This window comes from Embiotoca jacksoni, unplaced genomic scaffold (assembly GCF_022577435.1).
Source record: "Embiotoca jacksoni isolate LCO1_2020_lvr unplaced genomic scaffold, fEmbJac1.0.p SCAF_12, whole genome shotgun sequence".
Taxonomy (NCBI): Eukaryota; Metazoa; Chordata; class Actinopteri; family Embiotocidae; genus Embiotoca; species Embiotoca jacksoni.
Window position 1 is genome coordinate 16,410,940 of NW_027185252.1, and position 25,850 is coordinate 16,436,789.

The 25,850-nt window shown below is 41.6% G+C and overlaps 1 protein-coding gene across 1 annotated transcript in view; it reads left to right on the forward strand.

Moving 5' to 3' along the window:
* cdh23 (cadherin-related 23) overlaps positions 1 to 25,850 on the forward strand; it is a 174,569-nt gene that overhangs the window by 73,354 nt on the left and 75,365 nt on the right. The window contains exons 9-13 of the mRNA XM_069145115.1: positions 2,305 to 2,383; positions 17,449 to 17,561; positions 19,143 to 19,331; positions 24,161 to 24,310; positions 25,100 to 25,258. Coding sequence (XP_069001216.1) covers positions 2,305 to 2,383; positions 17,449 to 17,561; positions 19,143 to 19,331; positions 24,161 to 24,310; positions 25,100 to 25,258 — 690 coding nt within the window. The remainder of the gene's footprint in view (positions 1 to 2,304; positions 2,384 to 17,448; positions 17,562 to 19,142; positions 19,332 to 24,160; positions 24,311 to 25,099; positions 25,259 to 25,850) is intronic.

Below are 25,850 nucleotides of genomic sequence, written 5' to 3' on the forward strand. Positions count from 1 at the left end.
GAGTCGACGCCCGGTGTCTCCCTGACTCTCTGATTCATCAGCTGTCAACCAGGAAGGTCACAACAGGAGGAAGAGGAGCAGAGAGGGAGGAGGGGCAGGGTGTGTGTGACGGTACGGAAAGAGAATGAGATGTTGGGGTGAAATGAGAAAAAGGTGAACGGAAAGAGGGGAAAAGCAGCGGGGACAAAGTTAAAAAAGAGCGCCGTCACTTTAGATCACAAAGTTGACATTAGTGAGCGGATTCCAGATTTCCTCGCAGCTGCTGAGCGGCATTAATCCTCAGTTAATACTGCCCGGGAGTACTGCGGCTCTTGCCTCTAACAGTAGGGGGCAGTGTGTAATCCTATTACAGCCACAATGCAGGCTGAGGTCACGGCAGGTACACAAACCAAAATCTGAAATCTGTTACTGAGCCCTTTTGACCCCACAATAGATAGTCAGGATTACAACAGTGAGACACAGAAATACAGAGCGCTCGAACACACAAACACGCACATCTCCAGTGACCTCATGAGATATTTTAACAGGCATGTGTCATTTCCATTATGCAGTGTTTGGTGGTGATAAGCCGAGGGCGTACAGTGATGGAATGAGTGTCAACTGTTCCCAAGGCCCATGACATTTACACGTAGGGATATCAAGCTTGGATCCCTGTCATAGGTCATTTCTCAAAGGTGTGAGTGTGTGCACTGTTCCTGGCTTCCTCCCTCTCTCTCTCTCTCTCTCTCTCTCTCTCTCTCTCTCTCTCTCTCTCTCTCTCTCTCTCTCTCTCTCTTTGTTTCTCTGTTTCTGTCTTCCTCATGTTCTCCAGACGATCAACCCGTCATGCCGGGAAAAAGTTTGACAAAGGAGCATAAGATATTTATTTTTTTCAGATGAAATCATAGGGCAGGGTTTTTAGCTGTTACGGCTATGCTTGGACTGACGTTTAAGCCCCCTTCTAGGACAAACACAATTTGGCTGTCAAATCAATGAGGAGAAGAGAGAGAAAAGGAGAATGGGTTGTGGGAGGTTGGGGGGGGGGGGAATCCACTGTATAGCTAGAAATGAAAGGATGAGGAGGGGGAGAGGAGGACTGGGGAGATGCGCTAGTGTATGTGCATGTCGGTGTCTGGGTGTGAGTGCAGGAGGGGAGGGATTGTATCTTTGACGGTTGATTGAACATATTCCACTTGTGTGGACAGCTCGAGAATATTGCTCATATTACTTCAGCATCACTTCGCCTCACTCACATTCTCTGTCCCTTACTTCGCTCTTAGTCTGTCCCTGCATCTCTCATGTTCGTGTGTGTGTGTGTGTGTGTGTGTGTGTGTGTGTGTGTGTGTGTGTTTGTGTGTTTGTGTGTGTGTTTTTCCCTCTGAGCTGTTGAACGGTGTGAAGCAGTCTCTCTAAAAGGCTTGTAATTGATTCTGCTGTAATTGATCAATGACAGGAGATGTTTTGGCAGAAATGGAGCATAAACATGTCTTAGACACAATTTGCAGGATCAATGGGAGGCATCGCTGCTTGGGTGTGAATGAGAGGACTGAAGGGGGGAGGGAGACAGGAGGGAAGGAAGGAAATTGGGAAGTAGGGAGGGTCTCTATGTCTCTCGCTGCAGCACAGGGGTATTTAAGTATCACCACCGTGTCTGATTGAGGCACGAAGGCTGAGAAAGCTCAGCGGATCAAAGACTTTTCAAATAGCTTTCTCTCTCTTTTTCTTTTTCATTTTTTTTTCTTCCCCAACTGTCACACTTTGGTTTTGTCGAGGAGCAGACTCATTGGCACAGCTGGAGAGTTTTGAAACAATGAAAGGAGAAATGAACCCAAACGAAGCACTAATAACACATAAAGAGAGAATAGTTTGATTTGCCTGCCATGATGCTTTTTCGCCTTTTGTTGTAGTTTTTTTTCTTCCTTTTCAATCTGGAAATGCAGCAGATAATTGGAAATGCATTGCTCTCAAATTGCTTCAAAATTTGGTGGGGGAGTGTTTGTGAGAGAAAAATGGTCATTTAGGGTCTTTACTGGATTTGACCGGGAATAACTGGCCTTTCAAATTGATGCTTCAGTTGCAGATATCTCTGATTCACTTCCATAACGGATTTTTAAATTATGGCAAAAGCCACCACCATTGTTTTTTTACGTAGCAGAGGACAAAAACCATAAAATGGGAATCTATAATTACATCATATCATTTCTCAATAGCTGCTGCTGTGATACACACGTGAGATTAAAGTGGAAACTGCAGTATACATGCTGAAACAAGTCTTTGAAGATTGCATGCATCGTATATACTTATCTTCTGTGTGTGTCTCTGTAGGGATACGAAGTGCGGAAGATAACAGCCATTGACCAGGATCTTGGCCGACCGAGAGGAATCGGCTACACCATCATCTCAGGTCTGAGTCCCATATTCAATCTGACATCCTCAGCACAGAGAGGCGAATCGATCACCTCTTATCATAATTCCGCAGCAATAATAGACAAGTCTCATCAAGCACAACAGTCAATAACAGCAGCGAGCAGCTCCACAGAATCGGAGAATAGGCCTGGCTGTAAGCAGTTATTAATCACTGTTTTGGTGCCGTTGTGCAGACATCAGCCTTCATTTAGCGTTATCATTTTCAAGTTGGCCTGTGCCATCAAAACAGGATTATGATTTGTCAGTGACAAATTTCACCTTCGGCAGAAGAGTGATCTCACGATTTTCTGTTGTTGCCCACTTGTGTTGTTTCGATTTTTTTTCTTTCTTTATTTTTATTTTTTTTTAAGATTGTCGGAAAAGCAGTTTGTGTAAAATGCAGTGCAATAAAGTGTCAGAGCTAATGACGACCATATTGAGCTTCCTCTTAAGATCCATAACTCATGTTGGTGTTACTATATCTGAGAGTTTGACTTTAAAGAAGACGAGAGGAAGCTGCAGTTTGCATGGTGCTGATAAGGCTGTAGCAGTGATCCTGCTTTAATACTCCTGAACTCCATTTCCTTTCCTCTGCCAAGGATATGATGTTTATGCCTGCCAGTTACTTTGTCTGTCTGTCTGCCAGGAGATATCTCCAAAACTCCTGAACAGACTTCCATGGAGGTTGGTGGACATATTGACCTTGGGGCAAAGAGTTTGATTTCGGTGTTGATCCACATCTTGGATTTTGTTATTAAGTCTTATCTATGAATAATGACATGGAATGACATGAAAATACACAAACTCATTTCGTAAGTATGAGGAATGCTGAACTTAATTTATAATAAGACAAATGTTTTATAACAGAAATTATGTTTTGGGGTTCAACAGAACAGCATCAAGTGTTGGTGGAGATATTATTTTTGTCCGTATGTGTCCTGCTTCACCTTAAAGTCCTTCTCCACTCAAAAATCTGGTTTTACACATCCGTGCCAGCAATAGCCATAACAGACAGTATTATGTTCTGGAGTTGTTTCCTATTCAGAAATTTCAGTAGAGCCACATCCAGCTACTCATTTAAGTTTAAGGTAGGTAGGTAGGTAGGTAGGTAGGTAGGTATATACTTTATTAATCCCCGAGGGGAAATTTTTTAACAGACTCCACAAAGGTGACTTTCACAGTCTTGCAAATGAAGTTATTTTTTTAACTTCATTAGAGTTCAGTAGAGCCAGCTACTGAACTGATGTAAACCATACAATGGGGAGAAACTACAATAATCATAGGAAAAGATATAGACTGACTGTGTAAAGGAATAGAGAGTTTATATGCACCCTGTTTTTTTTTATTTATTTTGACTGTAATTATAAAAGCCAATTATCAGATTAATGCAACCATCAGGTTATCTTACAGCAGGTTGCAGTGAACCAACTCGTGACTCAACATAGCTCAGCAACAAGATAATGACAATCTTCTAAATTACCATGTAACACCATGTGGTTTATTGTGCCCACGGTTAAAATATCTTCAAAATTAATCTTTCAATTTCCCTGTTTGTATTTTTGAGCTGCTAATATATTATCTTTTTGGCTGCCACACATTGACTTGACTATCAAATAACTACAGTGATAAGTAATTATTGTTATGCAAAGGATGACTAATTAAATGAATATGACACACTGTAACTGTTGCAGGAACTACACCTATTGTCCACCTGATGTGTACTAGTATGATTGAAAAGCCTTCAGTTTGTTGTAGTCATCAAATGGGTAGGAGAGGATTTTAACAAGTTTCTGTAAGATGCTGCCTTCCATTTATTTATTTTTTTGCTCGTAAACTCCATATTCCTATTAAGATAAAACACAGAAACACTTTTGACTCTGCGGTCCATGCACCGCTGTAATACTGCTCTAATACCCCTGTAGGGTGTTTTTCTTTTTCTTTTCTTTTTTAACCACAATCAGCGTTTGAATTCTGAAGGACGAACAATCCCTCGAATATCCTTCAGGACTAAAACATTGATCTGTGTGGTGAAAGTAAACACCCATTGGGAGGATTACAGCCGTCTGTGGACTGTATCATTTAAACTCTGCTTGCCCCCCGTCGTGCCCAGAATGGCCAGGATGGAAGGACATCGGTGCTTCCAGTATTGCCAGCTGGCTGATAAGGGCTGGCACTGCTTGATAAGCCGGGCGCACCATGGGAATTTTAGGTGATGAAGATATTCATTGTTTTGCCATCTGCTGAGTCACTGCACGACCTCACAACCCAACGCAGGAATTTGACCCCGTGTGTGTGCCTGTGTGTGAGTGTGTGCGAAGTCATGTATTATTTGTGTGTGCGTGCGCTTCAAGCCACGTGTGCGCTTGATTGCAGTACGCTCAGGACAGTGAGTCCAGAGCCCCGCCCACTTCTTCATTCAGCTCCCCATAAACCCGCTGCTCCCATTCAGTGCACACACCTACTCAGTCTTACTTACCGTCTGCTGCCACATGTTGTGTTGTTGTGTGTGTTGTGTTTGTTGCAAAGTTGAAGGGCTGAGTTAAGCTCTAGAGGAGAGGAGCATTAAAAAGACATTAATTAGGTGGTGCGATGTATTCCCAGTCGTTGAAAAATCAAGAGTTATAGCACCGCACTAAGCCCTTATGGAGATGAAGTCTGTAGGCTTGATAAAATCATTATAAGTTTAATAGATAATGGAAGTTGAAGGGTGATGCAGTGTTAGGAGATAAAGGCAGGAGGTTGTCAGATGATGCATTTTGTGCGCGCTTGTAGATGCCTGTACTCGTGCATATGTCTCCGTCTATCCAGGCTCGTGTGTTTTTGCTGCAGTCAGATTAGTGTGAGGGCGAGCTTGTTTGCAGACTTAAGTGTGACTCTGCATGACGCCTCCTTCGCCTTCCCGCTCCTCGCCCTGAGTGCCCTCGGAGAGCGCAGCTCACTCTTGCGGGACTTGTCTCATTAGTTCAGTAATTAAGATAAACGAGGTTTTAATTGCAGCTGTGATTCACGCTAATGATTGTGGGACTCAAGATGAGGATTTCCTCTCCCTCCTCCAATCAGAGGGTGAATCTGGGATTTGATGTGTACAAGAGATAGCGTCGCAGCCGCGCTCTGCCACCAATGATGCAGTTGTTATTGTTTGTTATGATGGTGCAGATTCAGGGAGGAGGTTCTGATGGTAAATCACTGGTCCACAGAGTATGACTTATCCCTTATTGGACATCTGACCCACTGGTCTCATTATATATCAAACACTAAACATAACCCACTTCTGAAGCAGTAGGATTCTGCTTCTCTAAACAAGATTGTTTTCAGACCCAGCAATGACAAATACTCACAACTCTGATAGTGAAAATAAAGATTTTATTACAAACCCATAGGAGTTGTTTCCCTAAACAAACATAACCAAACATGTTTGTTTGCTTCTGACGGATCTTTTTTTTTGCTAAGTGTAACATCTATTTAGCTTTTTTTCTCTTAAATGAGACTGAAGCACAAACTTTATACTGACGTGATATTCATTTTATCCTCATCATCACAGATGCTGCTGTAAGAGCTCCAAATACGCAAATGACTCCCACTTACTTCTCCAGATTTGTTTTTAAATGAAACCGTGACATCCACATCTGCATTTAATACTTAATGATGTTGACCCCTGCATGTCTCAATTGGGATTTGCGGTATAATCATCAAAGCCTAAGAATCGGCTTAAAAGCAGCATTGACCGTGTGATGTGTCTGCAAAACAATTTTAACAAACAAGATAAAAAAACAAAACAATAGTCTATTCACATATAATCCACCAGTAATCACATTAGTATGCTTTAGACTGCTGGGAGGCACGCTGGACTCAAGTGAAATCACAGGGCTGAGATATTTTTGTGATTAATGTATTTGTAATTTCTGCAAGAGTTTTCATTTGGGAGAGCTGTGCAGAGTCACTGACAAATCCATATTGATAAGATAAAAGTTATGGGGGTGCTCGGCATTAATTTTTATTACCGAGCTCTCCCCTGGTGCTACTCATATTTAGCCAAACATATGACATGACATAAACTCCAAATGCACTCCTACTGATTTGAAACTCTCACCTTAAAGGGACAAGACCTTTTCTATCATCTAAGATCAGATGTTGCCATAAACATTACGTTCTGAGCTCTTAATGTCCATTTAAAGATAAACTGTTCTAGGCTCCCACTGATAATTAAATGGCACATTAGGAGGGTAGCAGAAGAATTCACCAGGTGTTCAGGTATCTCTTTTAAGTAGCCACCATGTGTTCAGGGAATCAAATATCTGCTTGCTCAGTCTTGTTTCACTGGTTGCTACGACTCCGGTTACTGTCTGGAATATGACCTTTTACCGTAACCGTTCTACTCTTACACCTGCTTGATCTCAGCTATGACCTCAGGTGCTACGTGTTGACAGTCTGAAATAAAACAAAAACTAAAATTATATGGGTTTTTTGAAAGTTGCCTCACTGATGCATGTTTTTTTTTTTTTTTTTAAGATAAAATGACAGTGAAAGCTTTATTTTTGTCATGTCATCAGTAGGAGGACGTTTTGCACATGATGTGAATAGGTTAGAAACTTGACACACTGTGACACATTTTTAGAAAAGGTAAATGATGCATCGACCCTTGATGCGTCTGACAAAATCAATTCCAGCATGCTTTTCCAATAACCCTTTATTCACATCTTAGGGAGGCTGTGGCTCAGACGGTAGAGTGGGTTGCACACTGATCGGAAGGTTGGTGGCTCAATCCCCACCTCCTCCTGTCCATGTGCCTAAGTGTCCTTGAGCAAGACACTGAACCCTAAGTTGCTCCCGATGGTGTACCATCGGTGTGTGAATGTGCTCCTGATGGCAGCACCTTGCATGGTGATCTGTCTCATTAGTGGGTGAATGGGAAAACCATGTTAAAGTGCTTTGGGACCGAAAGGTGATAAAGCTATACAAGTACAAGTACAGACCATTTACCATTTTTTCCGTTTACATCTACTGTGGTTCACACCACAGCAACAGCAGCAAAACAATCCCAAAACGTCAGCCATTATCCACTCAAACCCACCCCCGCGGACGAGCAAGGCAGGAGCACAGACAACACTGGTCAGTCTCAGTGACACCAACGACCTAAGGGACCGGCAGTCCAATGCGCAGATGGACTCACTGTGGCACAATGTCCACACAATACAAGCTCATGTGAGGATGTCGCATATCTACATGGATGGATCACTCCTCCTCTTCACACACATACACAGACAGACAGAGGAAGATGAGATCAAAACAGATTCTCAAGACAAGAAACATGAAAACACCCAACCCTGGCCGGCTGGACTTCACCTTTCTAAAAATAACTTTCTACCTCGCTATCTGTGATTCCTATTACCGAAAGTTAGAGACCAACAAGTCTTGTCCAAGGGTATTGCTGTTCGTTAGGATAAGAGTTAAGCCTGTGTAAAGTTTGTGTAGCCTCTCCACTGTGCTGTAATGATAGTGTAAGAATAAGCAGAATAAAAGTCAGCCTAGCTTCTCACAGAATGAAAGGACTTCCCCCAAGCCTTTCATATCAGCCTCTTGTTTATCTGTGCGCTTGGTTCTATCTCTTTTGTCACACGCAAGCACAACTAATCCCATCCTAAGCTCCTTCCATCTCTACCCTTTTCTTTCCTTTTAAACGATTCTTCCTGTCTTATTGCATCGTTTCCACATTGGGGAAACTGCAGCAAAGATTTGATTTAATTTGCAGCAGCCCAAGCGGTCTAAGTGTCCAAATTGCTACAAGATTGTAACTTCATTCTGCATGATTGTGAAGTTTGTCAGAGGCTGTAGAGTGAGACGACGTATTGCACAGAGGAAGTGTAGCCTCGGGCGTCCTCTGACTTGCTTGGCCTTTGTCAGGGGCAGCATGTGGACACCCTGTTCAGTGCAGTGAGTCCTCGGGGGGACGACTGGCACTGCCTTCCCGCTTCTTCCCAGCAAACAGGTCAGATAGGTATGGCGACGCCATTTCCCGCCTGGCCACACTGATAAGTAGTAAAGGCGATTATGTCCCCTCGTCTCTCTTTCCACACGCATCTTTATCTGCAGCACCGCTACACCCTGATGCTTTGATTCCATACCGCCACTAACTTGTATCAGCAGGCATGCTGTAATATGGACAAGCTTAATACCTGTTATTCAATTGGGAGCTCTTATTGTCACTGCCGTGTCGGTGGGATTTCTCCAGGTTTCAATTAGACGCTCTGAGGCTCTCTGCAGCCCGTTGCTTTGTAATCTCTCAGAGGAGGCGGCTGGGACACTGATCACAACACAATCCAAAGTCTAGTGGTGTCTGGGAGAGTCGAGCAATCACGTACAATCAAAATCAAGTCCAGACCTCACTTTATGACGCACTGAAGGTGTTCTACAGTCGTGTTCCTGTGTCATCTGCTGTCTTTTCATTCATTCAATTCAATCTAGTAGCCGTTCTACATGTCCAGCTGCATTAACTTAATACTACTATGGCAGATTAAATGTTTTGACATGACATAAAACCAGACATTTAATAAGGATCGGTCAGAAAGAAAACAACAATAATTAAATTTAAAAAATGATTAGATTACATTAACAAAGTTTCAGTTACTATCCTCCTTTCTCCTCTTGTTCTCATTTATTTGTCGTATATACTTAAAACAAAATACTTGCCTTTTTAACAAATATTTGAGCTTTATCGGTTGGTGCTGGAGGTTCTCCCTTCATTTATCCGTGGGATAGAGGGGATACTGCTGGCTTTAAGAAAAGCTATCCCTAGCTATGTGCTTCTGAACAAACGCATTTCCAGATGTCAAACCCAATTTCCTCCTCTGCTGTCTCCCAGCCAGCTGTTGTTTTGGACAGAGTTTGCAGAAACAGATTTTGTATTGTCTGGCTAACTGCAAAAAAAATATCAGATAGGAGGGTAATTCAGTCTACAGACTAAAATTTCTCATACATCAGCTCACGAACACACTTCATATATAAGACTTGACTTCCAGTTCAATGCTCAGTTGAAAAGGGGATGTGGCATCTTTGGCTGACAGACCAAAGCCAGAAATCAGTAGCAAGTTGTTGTTTTTTTCTTCATGAGACCTGAAGTTTGTGGATTGATGCATTTGTCTGAGACCAGGATGAAAATCACACTAGTTTAAGGTTAGGTAAGAAAGTTAGCAGAGAAAGCTCTCAGAAGTCTGAAGCACAACAGGACTCATGCTCTGTCCAAACTGCATGTTGGCCGGATCACGACAGAACCCCATTCTCCCCACACATTTTCAATGTTGGATATCAAATCCAATCAAGTTTATTGTCATTTTACAAAACGTGTCTGTACAAGGCAGAATGAGGGGGTGTCTCTCTGGGATCAAGTGAATTAAATGTACATTACACACTAAGATATATGGAATACAATTAAAATAATGCAAGTTAAAATACTAAAAACAACATTTGTCTATGTTCAAATAGAATAGAATATTAGAATAAATACATTTGTGGAGGAGGTGAGAGAGGAGCCAGGAATTTGACTTCTCTTTCTAGCTCTCTTCTTTCATTTGTTATTCAACTATTTGTGGTGCTTTACTTGTGCTCAGTGAAATGCAATTCTATGAATGTTTCCTTCGAGCAGACCTGGGCATTGTACGGCCCGCGGGCCACATCCGGCCCTTTGGCTGTCCCTGACCGGCCCGCGTGAGTTCAACTCCGTCGGGCGTTTCTTCCCTATTAAGTTGCTACCTGAGGTTAACTTGTGTAACTAAGTTGTGTCAGAGAATTGTGAGTAATTTAATTTAATTTAATTTAAATCCATTTAAATTAAATTTTGTATTTAATTTAGTCTTTAATTCAGTAAGTCAGTAATTATATACCCTCATTAAGACTTGAATCATTAGTTGTGTGTGCTTTGTGGGCTGGAGGTGCCATTGCTCTTATATATACCTAACCCTTCTCTCACTGAACAAAAACAAATAACTGAAAAACACAAATCAGGTAATTACACCACAAACAAAATATCAATAGCACTTACATTTTTGTATAAAGTCAATTTAATGCTGGTCTTTGAAATACTGCAAAAATATGCTCATTTTCAAAATCTTTTTTGTGAATGTTGATTAAAAAGTGATATAATGTTGACATTTTTAAAATGCTTGCACCACATTTTAATAGCCTAATTGTAACATCTACTACTACCAGTAGCAGCTAATAAAAAACGTACAATTTACTGCTTTTCATAAAGAGACAAAATTAATATTGAGCAGAATTGAGTTCAGCCTATTGGTCCGGCCCTCCACAACAGTCCCAGTTTCTCATGAGGCCCCTTTGGAAAATGAATTGCCGACCCCTGCCTTAGAGAGACTGTCAGAAAATATGTTGCAATATGAAAATAACGGTTTTCCCCATTTTTAAACTCTATCATGTCTCCTCCTGCCTCCTCCCTCTATGACGAACAGCTTCTCACGCCACCTCCCAGTCATTCGGAGCGACTTTAAAATGTGTTCTTTAGAACTAGCCCGCCGATATCCGTAACCTGACCGCACCACTGGCATGTCAAATAAACAGACACACCCCAAAAACACAGCTTTTTGAAGCTTTATTTTCTAATTAATTACGGGATTATTTTCAGATGGACGGCCAGAAAACGAATAAGAAGGAGGGATTTTAGCCAACAAAACTAAATAACTCAAAGAAATTGTATTGACTGAAAGTTTTATGAGACTATTTAAATGGGAGTCTATGGCGCTAACCGGTAGTTACACACGGTGGTATTGCAGCTTAAGGTACTTATGCATTGGCCTAATTTTTCAGACCTGGAAGCTACAGTTTTACATACAGTCTGTGGTTGGTAGGTTAGGTTCGGTTTGGTTAGGTTAGAGATCTGCATTGTAAACAAATTGGACTTGCTATGGACAATTCTGCATTGTCCCTCCAAGTGATGCCTCTTGCTGGTTGTTGAAAAAGCAGAGTGGAGGTTGCCTCGAAAGCAACGCTTTTTCATTTGTAGCTCAGGAGAAATGTGTGTGAGGGCTGCAGCAGGAAGAGAGATGCTATCCAAAGCCGAGGCATCAGGTCCTCCTCAAGAAAAGTGCAAGTGTGTCTCATCAGTATCGTCAACAGGAGAGATATGTGAGCACAAAAGGAAGTCGCTTTTATCCGCCAGACTTTGTCTCACAATATTTGTCCTTGAACCTTATTTTTTGAAGAAAAACTTTTGATGAAACTAGTTCATTGAGTATTCATGGAATGCGGTTTGTCTGCCAATGGCAACACAGTCACAGGGCTATTATCACTCTGCATCACGCACACAAACACACACAAACACACACATAAACACTGGTAGCTGTCAAACGCTCCAGGGTGTGTTTGAGTGCAGAGATGAGCACGTGCACAAGCAAGTCAGTGAAGGTGAGAAGGTGTTTGTTTAGATTTTGAAGTGAGTGCAGTTTGAAGACAATAACTGAAACCTCATCATTAGCATGAGTTGCCTGTAGGCGTAATCCTTAAAAAGTGACATTAATTTGTGTACGTTTAAGCAAAGTACACAAAATCTTCGCCTGAAGACTCGAAGCGCTGGCTGCATGCCACATCACATTACTAAAATGTTCCAGCGCCCCCATGGTGTTGTCACCAACTAGAGAAAACAGTTGTCACTAGCTTAGTCATGGTGATTACGCTGGGAGAACTCCTGTTTCGTCTGTCCTCAAAAGCTCATGGCTCGGAGAAAGTCATTGTCATCCACTTACCGCATGCCCGATTGAACTCATCAGATCAAATGCCTTCTTTCTTCTGTTCTCTTGGGCAATCCCCACATGATAGCCACACAGGTATGTTTTCCACTTATGCGACTCGACGCTCAGCTGCTTCCATTTTTAGCTTCTCTGGATAATTCCAATAACATTTCGCTTCATTGTTCGTGACACATGAATGGAAATGTTTTTGTCAATAGATGATATGACGTCCACACCTGTGTTTTTACTTTATGCTGAGATTACTCAAAAGTGTCAAAAATTATGGTTTACGTTTTTCTTGTAATTGCAACACATGCTATTGAAGCTATTGTGCATGTCCTGAATTTGCAGAATATAATAGATGTCTGTGTGGGTGTGTTTGCATGCTCTCGGGCGTTTCTTTAGGAGTGTGTGTGTGTGTGTGTGTGTGTGTGTGTGTGTGTGTGTGTTTGCATTTGAGCGCGCGCCCAGCTCTAGACAAAATCATGGCATGGTTTCTCATTTTCCAGTCCAGTACTGTCGGTAATGTGAGACCAAGGCTAATCCCCTGTAGTCTTACATCATAGAATCAAACTCCACCACTTATCACCACATGCACTCTGACACACACACACACACAATCTCGCACTCTATCCGCATGGAAATTCAGGATTGGAATACCTGCACATTAACGCACTCATGAAACGCGTACATACAACTTCTAAACATGAATATTGAACGCTAATAAAAAAGTGCATGTTATTTGTGCTGAAGTTGCGGGTGTGTGCATCTGTGTGCAGCAATTTCCACCCCCTGGAGGTCTAATCACAGTGTCCCGGCAGATCACTGGAGAGCATTTTCTATCAGCCATTAGAATATGATTATATTTTCTCTCTCAGTGGGACCTGTGAGTCACTCTGTGTAATTTCAGTCTGTCTCACCGGTGGAGCTCCGCAGAGCGGAGCTGAGGTGGAAGGCCTCGCAGTGGAACCTGAAGCAATGAGTCGAAGCCTCTTTACCGGACGCACACAGAGAGTAGAGCCAACAGTCTGCTGTTATCGTGCACATGTACATGCCAGCGCACCGCTCGTGTGCTCTTGTAGGTGTGTGTGTTTGTGTATACATGCCGGTCGCTGCGTGGCCAGGTGAGCGCCCAGTCGTCCGGCTGAGGGGCGGCTGTTGGAGGAGATTGTCATTCTAGTCAGGCCACTGAAGCTGACAAAGCAATTTAGAAGCATGAAGGCCCACACTGAGAAGGTCTGAGCCCCTGATGCACATCACCCCCACCACCTCCACCAATTGTTATCAACATCAACTTTATGCCTGCCCCTCCCATCAATGAATGTTGTGTCGGTTTATTTTCACTGGTGCGTGATGCAAAGTGACAAGCTTTTTTTCTTTTATGTTTCGTCCTACAACGACACACTGAGACTCCTCATGAGCAGATTGGACCATGCAGTTATTGTAGGATTATTACATTGATTACATCAGGTCATCTTTATGCAAGGGAGGCTTCAATCTTGTAGATCCTGGTTTTCATTGTCTCCCTGCTTGGGGGTGTTCATTTTTAGTGTTTCTCACATTTTAAGACTGTTGTCTAAAGAAAAATGAGAACATCAGTCATTTCAACAAATGGACAAAAATAACTTAGGTTCACATTCAAGTGACAAATCCCTCCGACAGCCCCAGGAGTCCTTTGGAGGAAGTGAGCAAGGAAGTAGTGTGACTAAGACCTTGTTCAGACTGCAAGCTATATCAAGCTTGTATCCAGATTGATTTTTGAACGTCTGGACAGTCAAAAAAAAAAAAAAACACTTGAAAAAACTCTGATTTTTTGCATCACTCGCAACGCAACATGCAATTTTCAGAGAGACTGAGTGACCAGAATCTATGCTACTACTAGCACAGCGTTATCAGAAAGTGTAGATTTTTGGGTTGTTGAGGACAATAATAACAACAGTCTTCGGACAGAAACAGAAATAACTTGTTGGAAAGCAGCGTCACCAGCGTAGCTGAGCGTATGTCGTTGCCACAGCGAGCCGTGCAGATAGGTTGATGATATCTGGACAATGTGCACACATCAAATCTGATCTGCTCACTAACAAATAACACTGCAGACAGTCTGTGCTAATGATCTGATTTGAGAAAAAAGTCTGAACACAGCCTAAATGAACAAAGTGCCAGAATGTAACACAGAAGACTGCCGTCCGCTTCCGAGTTTTAGTGCTGAAAAATGTACCTAAACCGTACAAGTGCAGTATAATCAGATGAAGATGAAACTGTAATGGTAAACTGGTTATTAGCAACATTTTTTGGCAGGTGAAGTTAGAAAATGTAATTCACTTAATTTGGGGGACTTTTTTCGTGTGCCTCAGTTCTTTTAATTTGAAATATGGTCTTGATATACTCTCTTGTCAGCTTGTGTCTATTTTAAATTGTATCACGTTGAGACTTTGAGTAATTCCCAAAGTCACTTTTCTCAAGTCCCATCATTAAATAGATTACGTAAGAGGGATATAATCAGCAGCAGTTTTTGTCCCTTCCACCTCCTTCTCTCCACCTTTTGGCCTCAGTCCAGGCTAATTCCCCGAGGGCTCGGCTCTCCTCCACGCCCTCTCTGCCCTCTTTGTTCTGCAGCCTCCCTCCGCTCCATTCCCGGGTAGGTACAGGGCAATAATAGAGGAGCGAGTGGAGGAGTGGGGAACACAGGCATGGATTAATCTGTTGACCCCGAACTGTTGTACACTAAAGACTTACCATCAGAAGTGTTGCTCTGGAGTCTGGACCTCAGCTATTACTATAAGAGAGAGTGATCCTTAATCCCTTGAAGTGCAGCTCAGGGTTCATATGTGCTCGACTTAGAAAAAAGTGGAGTGAAAATAGACGTGAACTCAGAGAATAGACGTAGGTGACGTACTATATTGTCACCTTAGACATTTTGAAGTAAAGGGTAAACAGGGGCAGTTGTTGTACATTTCCCACAAAGTAGTAGTAGTTAATAATATTACTGTAGAACAAAGCCAGGAATTCAACAACAATGAACATTTTGTTGACCCAAGCTCCCCACCCTGAATTTAATGTCTTTTATTTTAAATCAACATATCCTCATTTGCGTAGTGTGCTAAATTCCAAGTAAGGAAATAATATGTATCTGCTTTTATCTGGTATGTTCGTAATCAAATCAAATTATTTGTAATTGACAAGAGGTAACCAAAGCCAAAAGGATTGACGTCATTTATTTGCCTCCGCGACAGCAATAGCCGTAGGCGGAAGCAATATGTTTTTGCCTTGTTTGTCTCATACTTGTTAATGCAAATGCTTAGGAACACTTTGGTGTGTTTGATTTGTTCCCATGTTCACAAATACAATATATCAGGAATGTCTTGAGAGAATTTCTTCCATTTTGGCAACTTTTAGCAAACGTTCACTCAGACTCAAAGGTTAACTGAAATGATTTTGGTGGTCAAAAGTCAAGGACACTGAGACCTCACATCCAACAGACTATTGGGACTATAACACAATGATAATGTGTCTTTTTTTTTTGTACAGAAATATTATATAGTAATTTTGTGTACAATGAGTTAGGTGAAATATATATTTTTTAAAAAGAATCAAGCAAATCTGCAAATGAGAATTAAAAACCACTTTGTGTCATGTTCACTAACAAACAGGAGAAAGAGAACAGTCTGTACTAACAAGGCATAAGTGAATTAGGTGCAGGTCTATAGTTGACTATCAGACTTCCCTCATTCAGTCCTATCTGCTCCATTGTTTGCCTTCAGCTGAACAGATTGCTCTGAAAACATTCGCATGTATGGACTGCTGCAAACTAAAGATTACGCAGGGGCCTCTTCAGGTCTCATACAACACATGTGGCAGGCAGAAAGAATCTCAATGCAACTGTGAAGGCATTCAGTGTTTGCAGAGATAAATGATGCATCTGATTTGACAGAGGGAGGGTGGGAGACACCAGGCATTGCAGGAAGGGGGAGATCAACAGAACACAGAGTGAGGAGGTGAGGGCCATCGGGTGAATTTTCGTTTGTTGTCTCCATCTGCTGGGTGTAATTAGCAGGCAACAGTCACAAGATGCCTGAGAGACAGAGACAGGGTGCCAAAGAGGAGTGCGAGAGAGGTGAGAAAGTCAATGACAAGGACGGTAATTTGAAAAGGATGAGAGGGAATAAGAAAATATGAGAAGAGGCCTCGAGTGGGCCGCGGTCTAATATTTTAACCAGTTTAATTGAAGTGAATAGAAAACGCCGGGCGCACTTGAACTTGTTAATGAGAACAGTGCAGCGTTCATAATTTGAAATGCCTCCTCTCTGAAGGAGTGCGTAGACTATGACAAAGTTAATGTAATTCATCAACCCATGTGAAATGATGTAGTTCAGAAGAAATGTGCAGCGTGTCAACGTTGCAGTCAATGAGTCTTTTAAGCATACGTACATATGGTTAGGTTAGGTTAGGTTAGGTAGTTACTTTATTAATCCCCGAGGGGAAATGTTTTCGCGACAGCAGCATACAGGATGCAATATATAATAATAGAATAATAGAAAGCAATAAAATAGCAGTAAAAATATAAAATATAAAATGCACAGTATATACAGTACAGTATATATCTATATATATTATATACAAACAACCAAGAACACAGACAACAGTATCATATTTCAATTTAAAGGAGGTCCTGAAGAAAAAGACGTACTGTATATTTGCAAAATCCTCAAGAATAATAAGGTTTGATTAATTTTAAATACTAATTGTCTACAATAAATATGATTGTCTCTTGTTAAAGTCTCTCTGTGGAGTTTTATTTTTCTCATAAAGCATTTTAAATTCAGTTTTAAAAATATTTGACATTGCATACATGTTTTCCTGCTAACAGGCTTCTTCTTCTTCTCTGCCTTCATTGTGATTTTACTGTCAATCAACAGAAAAGTGTGAAACCATCGGCATGCTTTCATCAGACAGTCTTATCATTACATGAATTACAGCTGAACTCAGTGAAGAAGTGAGGGGGAAGGAGAGGGGGGCTGACAAAGAAATTGAAGCGGTGGAAGGAGGGCAGCCGGTGACAGAAACAAAGGGATGCAGGAGAAGATGCAGCTTGTGGACAGGTTGGAGGTGGTCGGTTAGCCTGAGGCAGGCAGAGAGATAAAAGACAGCACAGCAAAAGGCGTATCCATATTGCATGAAATATAGACATGCACATGGGTCATCCAGCACCTTCCCTTCCAGAGGCTGCCAGGGGTTATGTCGAATTATCCACAACGCCAGTTTCGTTTGTCCCTCTGACTTCCTTTGCTCTCTCTCTCTCTCTCTCTCCATCCATCCATCTATCTACCAGGAAACACCAACAGCGTTTTTTCCCTGGACTACATCAGCGGGTCCCTGTCAGTGAACGGCCAGCTGGACAGAGAAAACCCGCTCTACTCAGCAGGATTCACTCTCACTGTTAAGGTGAGCTGGAATGATGGGTGGGGGTGGGGTTGAGGCACTGTCGCAGCCCAAGAGAGGAGATCGAAAGTCTTTTTTGCCGGTGGATCAAGAGAGAGCTTTGATATGATAGTGTATTAAATCAATGCCGCTTCTGGGTTTGATGTACTCTCCAAAGACCTGCTAAATGCAGCTCTGCAGCCCGGCTCACGCTGCACATATTGTGATGCGACAGTCTTTGATGTAGATAATTAGGAAGGATACCGAGGTCAATATGCCACTTAACACAGACTAGATATGAGATGCTGAAGCACCATATGTGGCTGTCGATGCTCTGTCAATATGCTGCTGCACACAAGTGACCCAGACAAATTTAAATACCTTCACAGGGCTCATTAGTGGAGGTATTCATGTTTGTGGTTCTGTGATAATGCCCCCTTTAGAGGCTCCTGTTGAAGTAGGACAACAGGGGGAGCGGAGGAGAACAAAATAAAGCAACAGGATTTTGAGTCCTCCTCGACACTGAGGCCTCCTTTGTTCCTAAATTTTTTTTTTCTTCTTTTGTTTGAAGCCAGTGCAATCTCTGAATCCCTCTGTCCCTCCTCTGGGCCTACACTCTATCTCAATTGCCTTTTTAGCATTTCGGTCCTGCCCCCCACCCCCATAGCACCTAGTGGCCTCACCAGCTCTTGGGTTCACTCATTTAGCTGCAGTTATTGTGAATAAAAAGCACGTTGTGTGACATTTTTACATGAGAGGCCATTGAGATACAACTGACTCTCAGGTTTGATACAAAATATAATCTGGCTAATATATTCTAGCCTCAGTCTGTCGTTTTAATTGAAATCAATAGTTACATATAAGAAAAGTAGAACGAGTGAAAGTGCTGAAAAAGAAAGAAAAAAAAAGTCAAAAAATGTATTTATATGATATGGATTTTCTTTTCCTTTAAATTTTCTCTCCCTGTGTCTGCTTGTGCTTTCTTAGCTGGTGCTGCTATTGATTGTGGTGTGCCATAGTAATACAACTAATTTCTCAACTTCAGGCGGCTTAGATAGTGCCGAGCGTGTGGAGGTGGAGGTCAAATGATTCAGGGGCGTCGGGATGAAAGAGGCTAAACTACCTTGATTACCCAGAGACCAGCATGATGTTCCTGCCTCTCCTCCTATTGCTTGTGACACTCCTCCATCAATAAAAGACAACGCTTGCCCACTCCCATCTCTCGCTCCTTTTTTCTTTTTTTTTCATTTCAGAGGCCGCACAGTTTCGACACTGAGGAGGCAGCCAGAGAGAATGTGATGTCATTGTGTCTTCTCAATGGGACTCTTTTCTCCTGAATCTCATGCGTGTGTGTGTGTGCGTGCGTTGGCCCTCTCTTCACCTCACTTTGAGCCTATTTCTATGATTGCTTTGAGGCCGTATGTCCACCTTTTGATCCAATAAATGAACAGTTGTAAATACCCGGTGAGATTGCGTGCTGACCGCATCCTTCCAGAATGACATTTTCAGTCCAATCAAATGCATCTCATGTCTGTCTCTCTCTTCTCCTTCTTCTCTCTCTCTCTCTCTCTCTGTGATTGCCACTTCCTTGTTGCTCCCTTTAAGGCCACTGAGCTGAATGAGGATCGCAGTCCATCAAACGCAACAGTGATGACCACCTTCACCATCCTGTTAATTGACAGGAACGACAACGCCCCAAAGTTCAACAGCTCCGAGTATCGGGTCCGCATCACTGAGCTGGCCCAGGTGGGCTTCGCCCTGCCGCTCTTCATCCAGGCTGAAGACAAAGATGAGGTGGGTAGATCGTATCCTCATGGCTGCTACATTTTTGTACAACAGTTTTGACCTTAGGCTGATACTGATTTAGCCAACATGACATTATTGGTTGGCTGATTTTAACCCGTCATAGATACACTATATAACGGTATCACTGTGTTTTCTTTGATATTGGATTGTATAAAAACTTTTTCTTTTTTTTTTTTTAAAGTAATCAGATAAAGAAACCCGGTGTAATTTAGAATTTTTTTATTTATTTATTTATTTATTTTTTAATCAAAAGTTATTTATAATTTAAAAATTTATTGTGAAGTGCACTGATTTCATTTTGGATGACAAAGTTTTTACGAAACGTGTTTGATAGTCCCATTTTAGATGATATATTGATATCAGATTTGTTTTACTCCATAATTTTGGTAGTGGCATCGGCCCCAAAAATGTACTCTTAGTCAGGCTCTAATTTTAATGGATCAGTGTCAGATACATTAAAGGTTATCCAAATCAAATGCTTTCCTTACTATACTGTCCACCTCTGCCTGCTAATGTTGCAGCACTGCTTTCCTTGAGTTATTATTTTGACTGTGTGAATGTGAAGAAAATTCTATTGCACCAGTACAAGTAACTCTGAGTTCAGACACAGAAATTTGGCAAAAAATACTTGGATTCACTAAGTTCTGATGCTAAAAACAATCACTGTCAAAACATTAAGCTGCACTTTCAAATTTCTGAAACCTATTCTAAAACCAGTGCTGACTGATATTTTCACCGGTTGAAATGACAAACATCGCCTGCAGCAGATCAATAATGACCGCCCACTAACGTCTGGGCCACAACTACAACAGAGTGACACGTTCTCTCTTAAGTGGATTGTGTCCTGTCTATGTACGAATCAGTTTGTCTGTTTATGTTTTCATTCATATCATATCAATCATTTAAGATGATGAACCACAACTTTCAGTTTCAAGTTGTACATGAAAAGTTGTGCAAAAGAAAGTGCGAAATTGTGTAGTCTACAGCTCAAATTTCAGTGTGTCAGATACATGTTTTATCAGCAATGAGGTAAATAATAAGGATCAGCAAATCATTTTAATTATATGAACAGATTCTAATCAGGACTGAGGCAGAAAACAAACTATATTTGGACATCACTGACTGTTAGTCCAAATAAAATTGTACGGTAACTGTTTTTCACTTTTCAGTGTGGATTTGACTGGATTAAAGTTTACTGCAGAGACAGTTGGGACAGCTGTATGTGTTGGGTGTGCGTTTTGCATTTGTATTTCTAGACTTCTATTTAGCTTGTTTTTAAATGCAATAACATCAGCCACTCTTTGCAACTATTTGCTGGGCAGCAGTGCATGCGCGTGTGTGGACTGTCAGCAGCAGTGTACAACAGACTCCTTTAGTGTGTCCGCCACTTCCCATTAGCTGTATCTATCAGCCTACTGTGGTGACAAAGTCACACACACTCAGACACCAAAACATACACAGAACTCAAACATTTTACGCTTGCTCTGCCACTCTATCTCCCTCTCTCATTTTCTCTCTGCCTCCCTCAGACGCGCACATGCACGTTCACATCAGCACATTGGACTCGACTACAATTTAATTTGCTCTGGAAGAGATGGGATAGAGCATCAAATTATACCTAACGAGGAAAATCAATCACCTAGGGTGCAGATAAGCCGAAAGCTAGTCAACTCTGATTGATTCAGGCACAGCAGCCGCCAGGGTGGAATTTGACAGATAACTGCAAGTCAAGTGGATAGAGAGGAAGGTGGAGAGGAGAGGAGAGGAGAGGAGAGGAGAGGAGAGGAGAGGAGAGGAGAGGAGAGAGGAGGAGCTCTAAGAAAAATTGAACAGAAAATAGCCTGCAACGGAGCAAAACAAGAAGTCTGAATAATTGGTGGAGCAGGAAGAAACAGAGAGAACGACAGTCAGGAGGGAAAGAAAACACTTGAATGAGAGATAGCGGGAATATTTCGCGGCAGGTCCGTTTATCCATTCAGGGGATGCTGTGTTTGCAGCCAGTGCAGGGAGTAGTGCGAGCGTGTTGCTGCACGCAGGTAGGGTGATGACCCAGACACCTGGCATGTGCTAAGAGGTCTCTCTGTAGGTCAGCACCCAACACTTTACCACCACCGTCAGCAGCACTCAGTCTGGGGAGGCTCTCGGCCGCTTAACATATCAAGGCCAAGATTGCTTACTGCAAAATGGGAGAACAGTGATTCTGAGAGGGTTTTAATTCACCACAATCACCATAGATGCTGCATTTGAAAACACTTTGAGCAGAACCAGTGCATTAGTCACACTTTTTATTCATCCTCACATAGCAAAGCAAAATGCATCTCTGCTGCAGATGTAGGGACAGCCTGCACTTTACCCATCTGGCTTTGTAATGCTGCCACAGTGCCACATGTACATCCATTTCTAGGAGTAAAACCTATGAAATGTTGTTGTTTTTTGTTTTTTTTGTCTAGCAGCTTCTTTTTTTTTTTTTGCAGCTGTTTCGATCCCATAAACCTGCATGTCATTGCCGATACACAAACACTCATTCACACTCCACTACACCTCTGCTGTAATCTCGCTTTTTCCATGTGCGAGGGATTACAGGCAGACGTTTCATTTCTTCGACGATGACACAAGTGGTAGTTACCTCTCTGTCTGCCGCTGCCTCACATCCTCTTCTGCTCGGCTAGCATCCCTTAAAACTTTTTGCCACTGGAACGTGTCAGTAAACTTTGTGGCAGTTGCGTATGACAGGATGCTTTTATATGGGGCTTCTAAAGGCAGAAGCAAATGGACGGGCAATTACGTTTATGGGCAGTTTGAGGTGACATCCCTGCATATTGGATGGTCTTTTAAATAGGAGTCATCAGCCGCAATGGTTCTCCCAGAGATGAAAACAAAAACAAGGGGGCTATTTCAGCTGGCAGCATAATGCCAATCGACCACCCCACCCGTCTTACTCTGTCTGCCACAATGGCTGCTTGATTGCCCGGCCCGCAGCTTTATATATCAAGACAGGAAGACTCCAGAGATGTTTTCTCGGTTCAAGACAGCCACAGGTATTTCAGAACTGTGATGTCATTTTGACCCTGACTCGGTTTGTATGCCCATGATGCCTGTGCACTTTGGGGATTTATCTGAGAAAGAGAAGTAAGGAAAATATGAGTTTTTTTTCTTCTTCAAAGGTTATCCAGAATTTCATATATCCACTATTCAAACAGCACTATCCTTGTAATATACATAAATGCAGCAATACATCACACAGTGTTTATACTTATTCTACATAATTATAAACATTGTTTTATACTGAAGTGAGTGAAACCAAACAAAGGCACATGTATCTGTACTGAGGTTGATAGTCATGGTTGTCATCAGTAATTACGTTAAACCCTCTTTTTCTCTCATAAAACACACAATATGATGATAAAGCACATGGTTTTAAGCTTCACTTTCTGTTTCAGCAGCCAGTCAGATTTAGTGTATTCAAATCTTTTGGTAACGCTTGGGGATTTACTCCAGTCGACCACACACACTTACACTTTATGTGTATTGTTTGTCTTCAAATGTATAATCTGTGCATGTCTTGCATTTTGTGCCCTATCTGTAATTAAGATTCACAATGAAAGTGTACATTGTCTTTGGAACTTTAGAGTCACAAGCTGCAAGAACCAAAGTGTGTGGTGTGTGTGTGTGTGTGTGTGTGTGTGTGTGTGTGTGTGTGTGTGTGTGTGTGTGTGTGTGTGTGTGTGTGTGTGTGTGTGTGTGTGTGTGTTTTAACATAGTTGGCAAATAAATCTGATTCTGATGTTGCACTCAAATTATGTAAAGTGAAATGGAACAACACAGACTTTATGTGGTGGAAACAAGAGATTAATGTGTGGCTGTTTGACTGTAATTTGATTGTTATGGTTGTTTTGCAGTCAAATCTTGTTTTATCTATTCTGTCATCCATCATAATGTTTTTTTTCTGACTGGTTTGTCCCTTCCCTCTTTTCCCACAAAGTGTACTTCTCCAGGTCAAATGTGTAGTGAGCCCTGAAAGAATGTGAGGATTAACATCTCCAGCTCATGTTACCATTGTTTTAGCCAGCAAATTGTTTCATGCAAAAATAGGAGCTTACAGTTGTTTCTTTATTGGGGTTCAATATTGTTAATAATGTATTAGACCTATAGGGTCTGCCAGTGTTAATCTGCCACTTTGTAAAAATCTCTCTGCAGAGACAGAAGAGAAACATTTTGCTCATGACTAAATAACAGAGATAGGGTGTAGCATATTTAGCATTTCCAAGTCTTATAGCAAAGACAAAAAAACATTTGAATGAAAAGAAAGACTGAAATTGTCATAATGTCATTAATAGGGTTGAAAAAAAAGTACAAAATACAGTTGTGATCACAATTTAAACTTCTTTGTCACATGATTAATGTGTACTACCAGACTATTGACAGGACATAACTGCCTGACCTCTAACCTCATTACTTTGGTTGCAATTTCAGAGTATATAGTGTTCAGAGTATTGTTTCTCTTTCTCTATTGTTGCAGTGAATGTAAATCATTCTGGATATGCGAGTTATCTAAATGCTTAAAATATGAAAAATATATGAATGGTTGGTGTCATATCAGTTCCTTTGAACCTGACTGAATGACCTGAATGTGAGTATTGTCAAATTATTAATGATAAAAACTTACTCGATGTGGTGTACCATAGCCTCGATTTTATTATCTACGTTTCTTACTGGTAGGTTAGACACTGGACACATCACCAACTAACTTTCTACCTGGTAAAAGTTCCTTTTTTCCTCCTTGTTTAATTACACCTGCCTTCCTTTTCTTCTTCCAGGGGGTGAACAGCATGTTCCAGGTGTTTCTGACAGGAAACAACTCAGAGTACTTCACCATCTCCCCCACAGCGGTACAAGGGCGGGCCGACATCAGGATGAGGGTTGCTATGCCGCTGGACTTCGAACACATTCGCAGCTACAGCTTTTCAGTGAGTTATTTTGCCTACTTTTACAGTGAGTACCTGCACATTTACATGAAAAACTGAGACCTCGGGGGGACTCCAGTCCCAAAGACTGACAAGAATCAGGAGAGAGTAAGTAAATGAATGAACAAGTAATGAAATATTACAGTGTTCAGCAAGACAGACACAATGGCCTGCACAAGGCACGGCTAATATTTGTAAAGAAGTGCGATGCATTTATGGGAGCTCAGAGATATTTTCAATCATTGTAAACATCCAACAGATCAGTTACCAAAAGAGATATAAAGTGCAATATGAGAAGGCTATCTTCTCTCCATGACCAAACACAGTAGTTACAGTGTCCTTCTGTTTGACTGCCCTTGAATGAACTCTGGACCAAAACTGATGTCTAAAAAGAATAGACTGAATGTAGGTTCATTATGTTTCTTGCAACTTGGTTTTATTTGTTTGAACTTGAAGCTCAGTCAGACTGGGGCTATATCACTTTCTCAACACTGCAGAGTTGTTTGAACAGTGAAATTGGTATTTTGGCAAACAAAATTGCCAAAATTGTTTGCAGAACTTCAGGGTCCCCTGCTCTGGGTATAATCCAAGATCTTCAAATCTACTACAAGTCAATGCTGGAGCAAATTATAATTACAATTTTTTTGAATTCTACAAAAAATGTCAATATTTTCTCGAAATGATTCGGTATTGTTTATGCTTTAATTATCATTTTAATATCTGAGGCTACGGTTAGGCTATAATGTATAAAATATTCCTACATATAACATACTCTTTGTTGTCTCTCTGCAGCTTTATGCCAATGAGTCCATGTCTGACCATGTGGGATTTGCTCGTGTCTTCATTGATCTAATCAATGAAAATGATAACCGGCCTATCTTCAGCAGACCACTGTACAACATCAGTCTTCCTGAAAACACACCCCCTGGTACATCGCTACTACGCATCCTGGTGAGTATTTTAAACAGATTCTGATGGTACCAGCTCTACTTGCCTTTGCCAGCAGATACTTTTCTGGATTTCATTTTCCACTGCAGATTGTCTCTTCAACGTGGCGGAGTTACTATAGTAATGCCGCAGGAAATCGTCATGACATCATTTAAAAAATCACCTCAGAAAGATCGACTTTCGCTTCTACAACACAACATTTCACAGACAAAAAATGCAAATAAATTTCAACGCGGACTTCAGCCGTGTGAGCATAACACCTCAAGGATGATCTTTGCTCTAAACACGTTTCCACTTATTTGTTTTCAGGCAGGTGGGGTTCGCAGGAACACATATCGTTGTCGGACTTAACTAAACACTCACTGGGTGTAAAACTTCAGAATGTTTCCAGAAACATTGGTCTACCTGCAATAAAGTGCATCCAGTGATGGAGGGACAGGACACAAACTTCCAGAGTGTTCACATCTCAAGAGGGAATCAAAGCTTGTGGTCTGCAGTGTTTTCATGTCACCTTTTAGTACAGCCTCAGCTTGTTTGGAATCTCGAGGCAGCTAAAAATAGCACCAATGTACCGGATACCATTCATGGACAATAG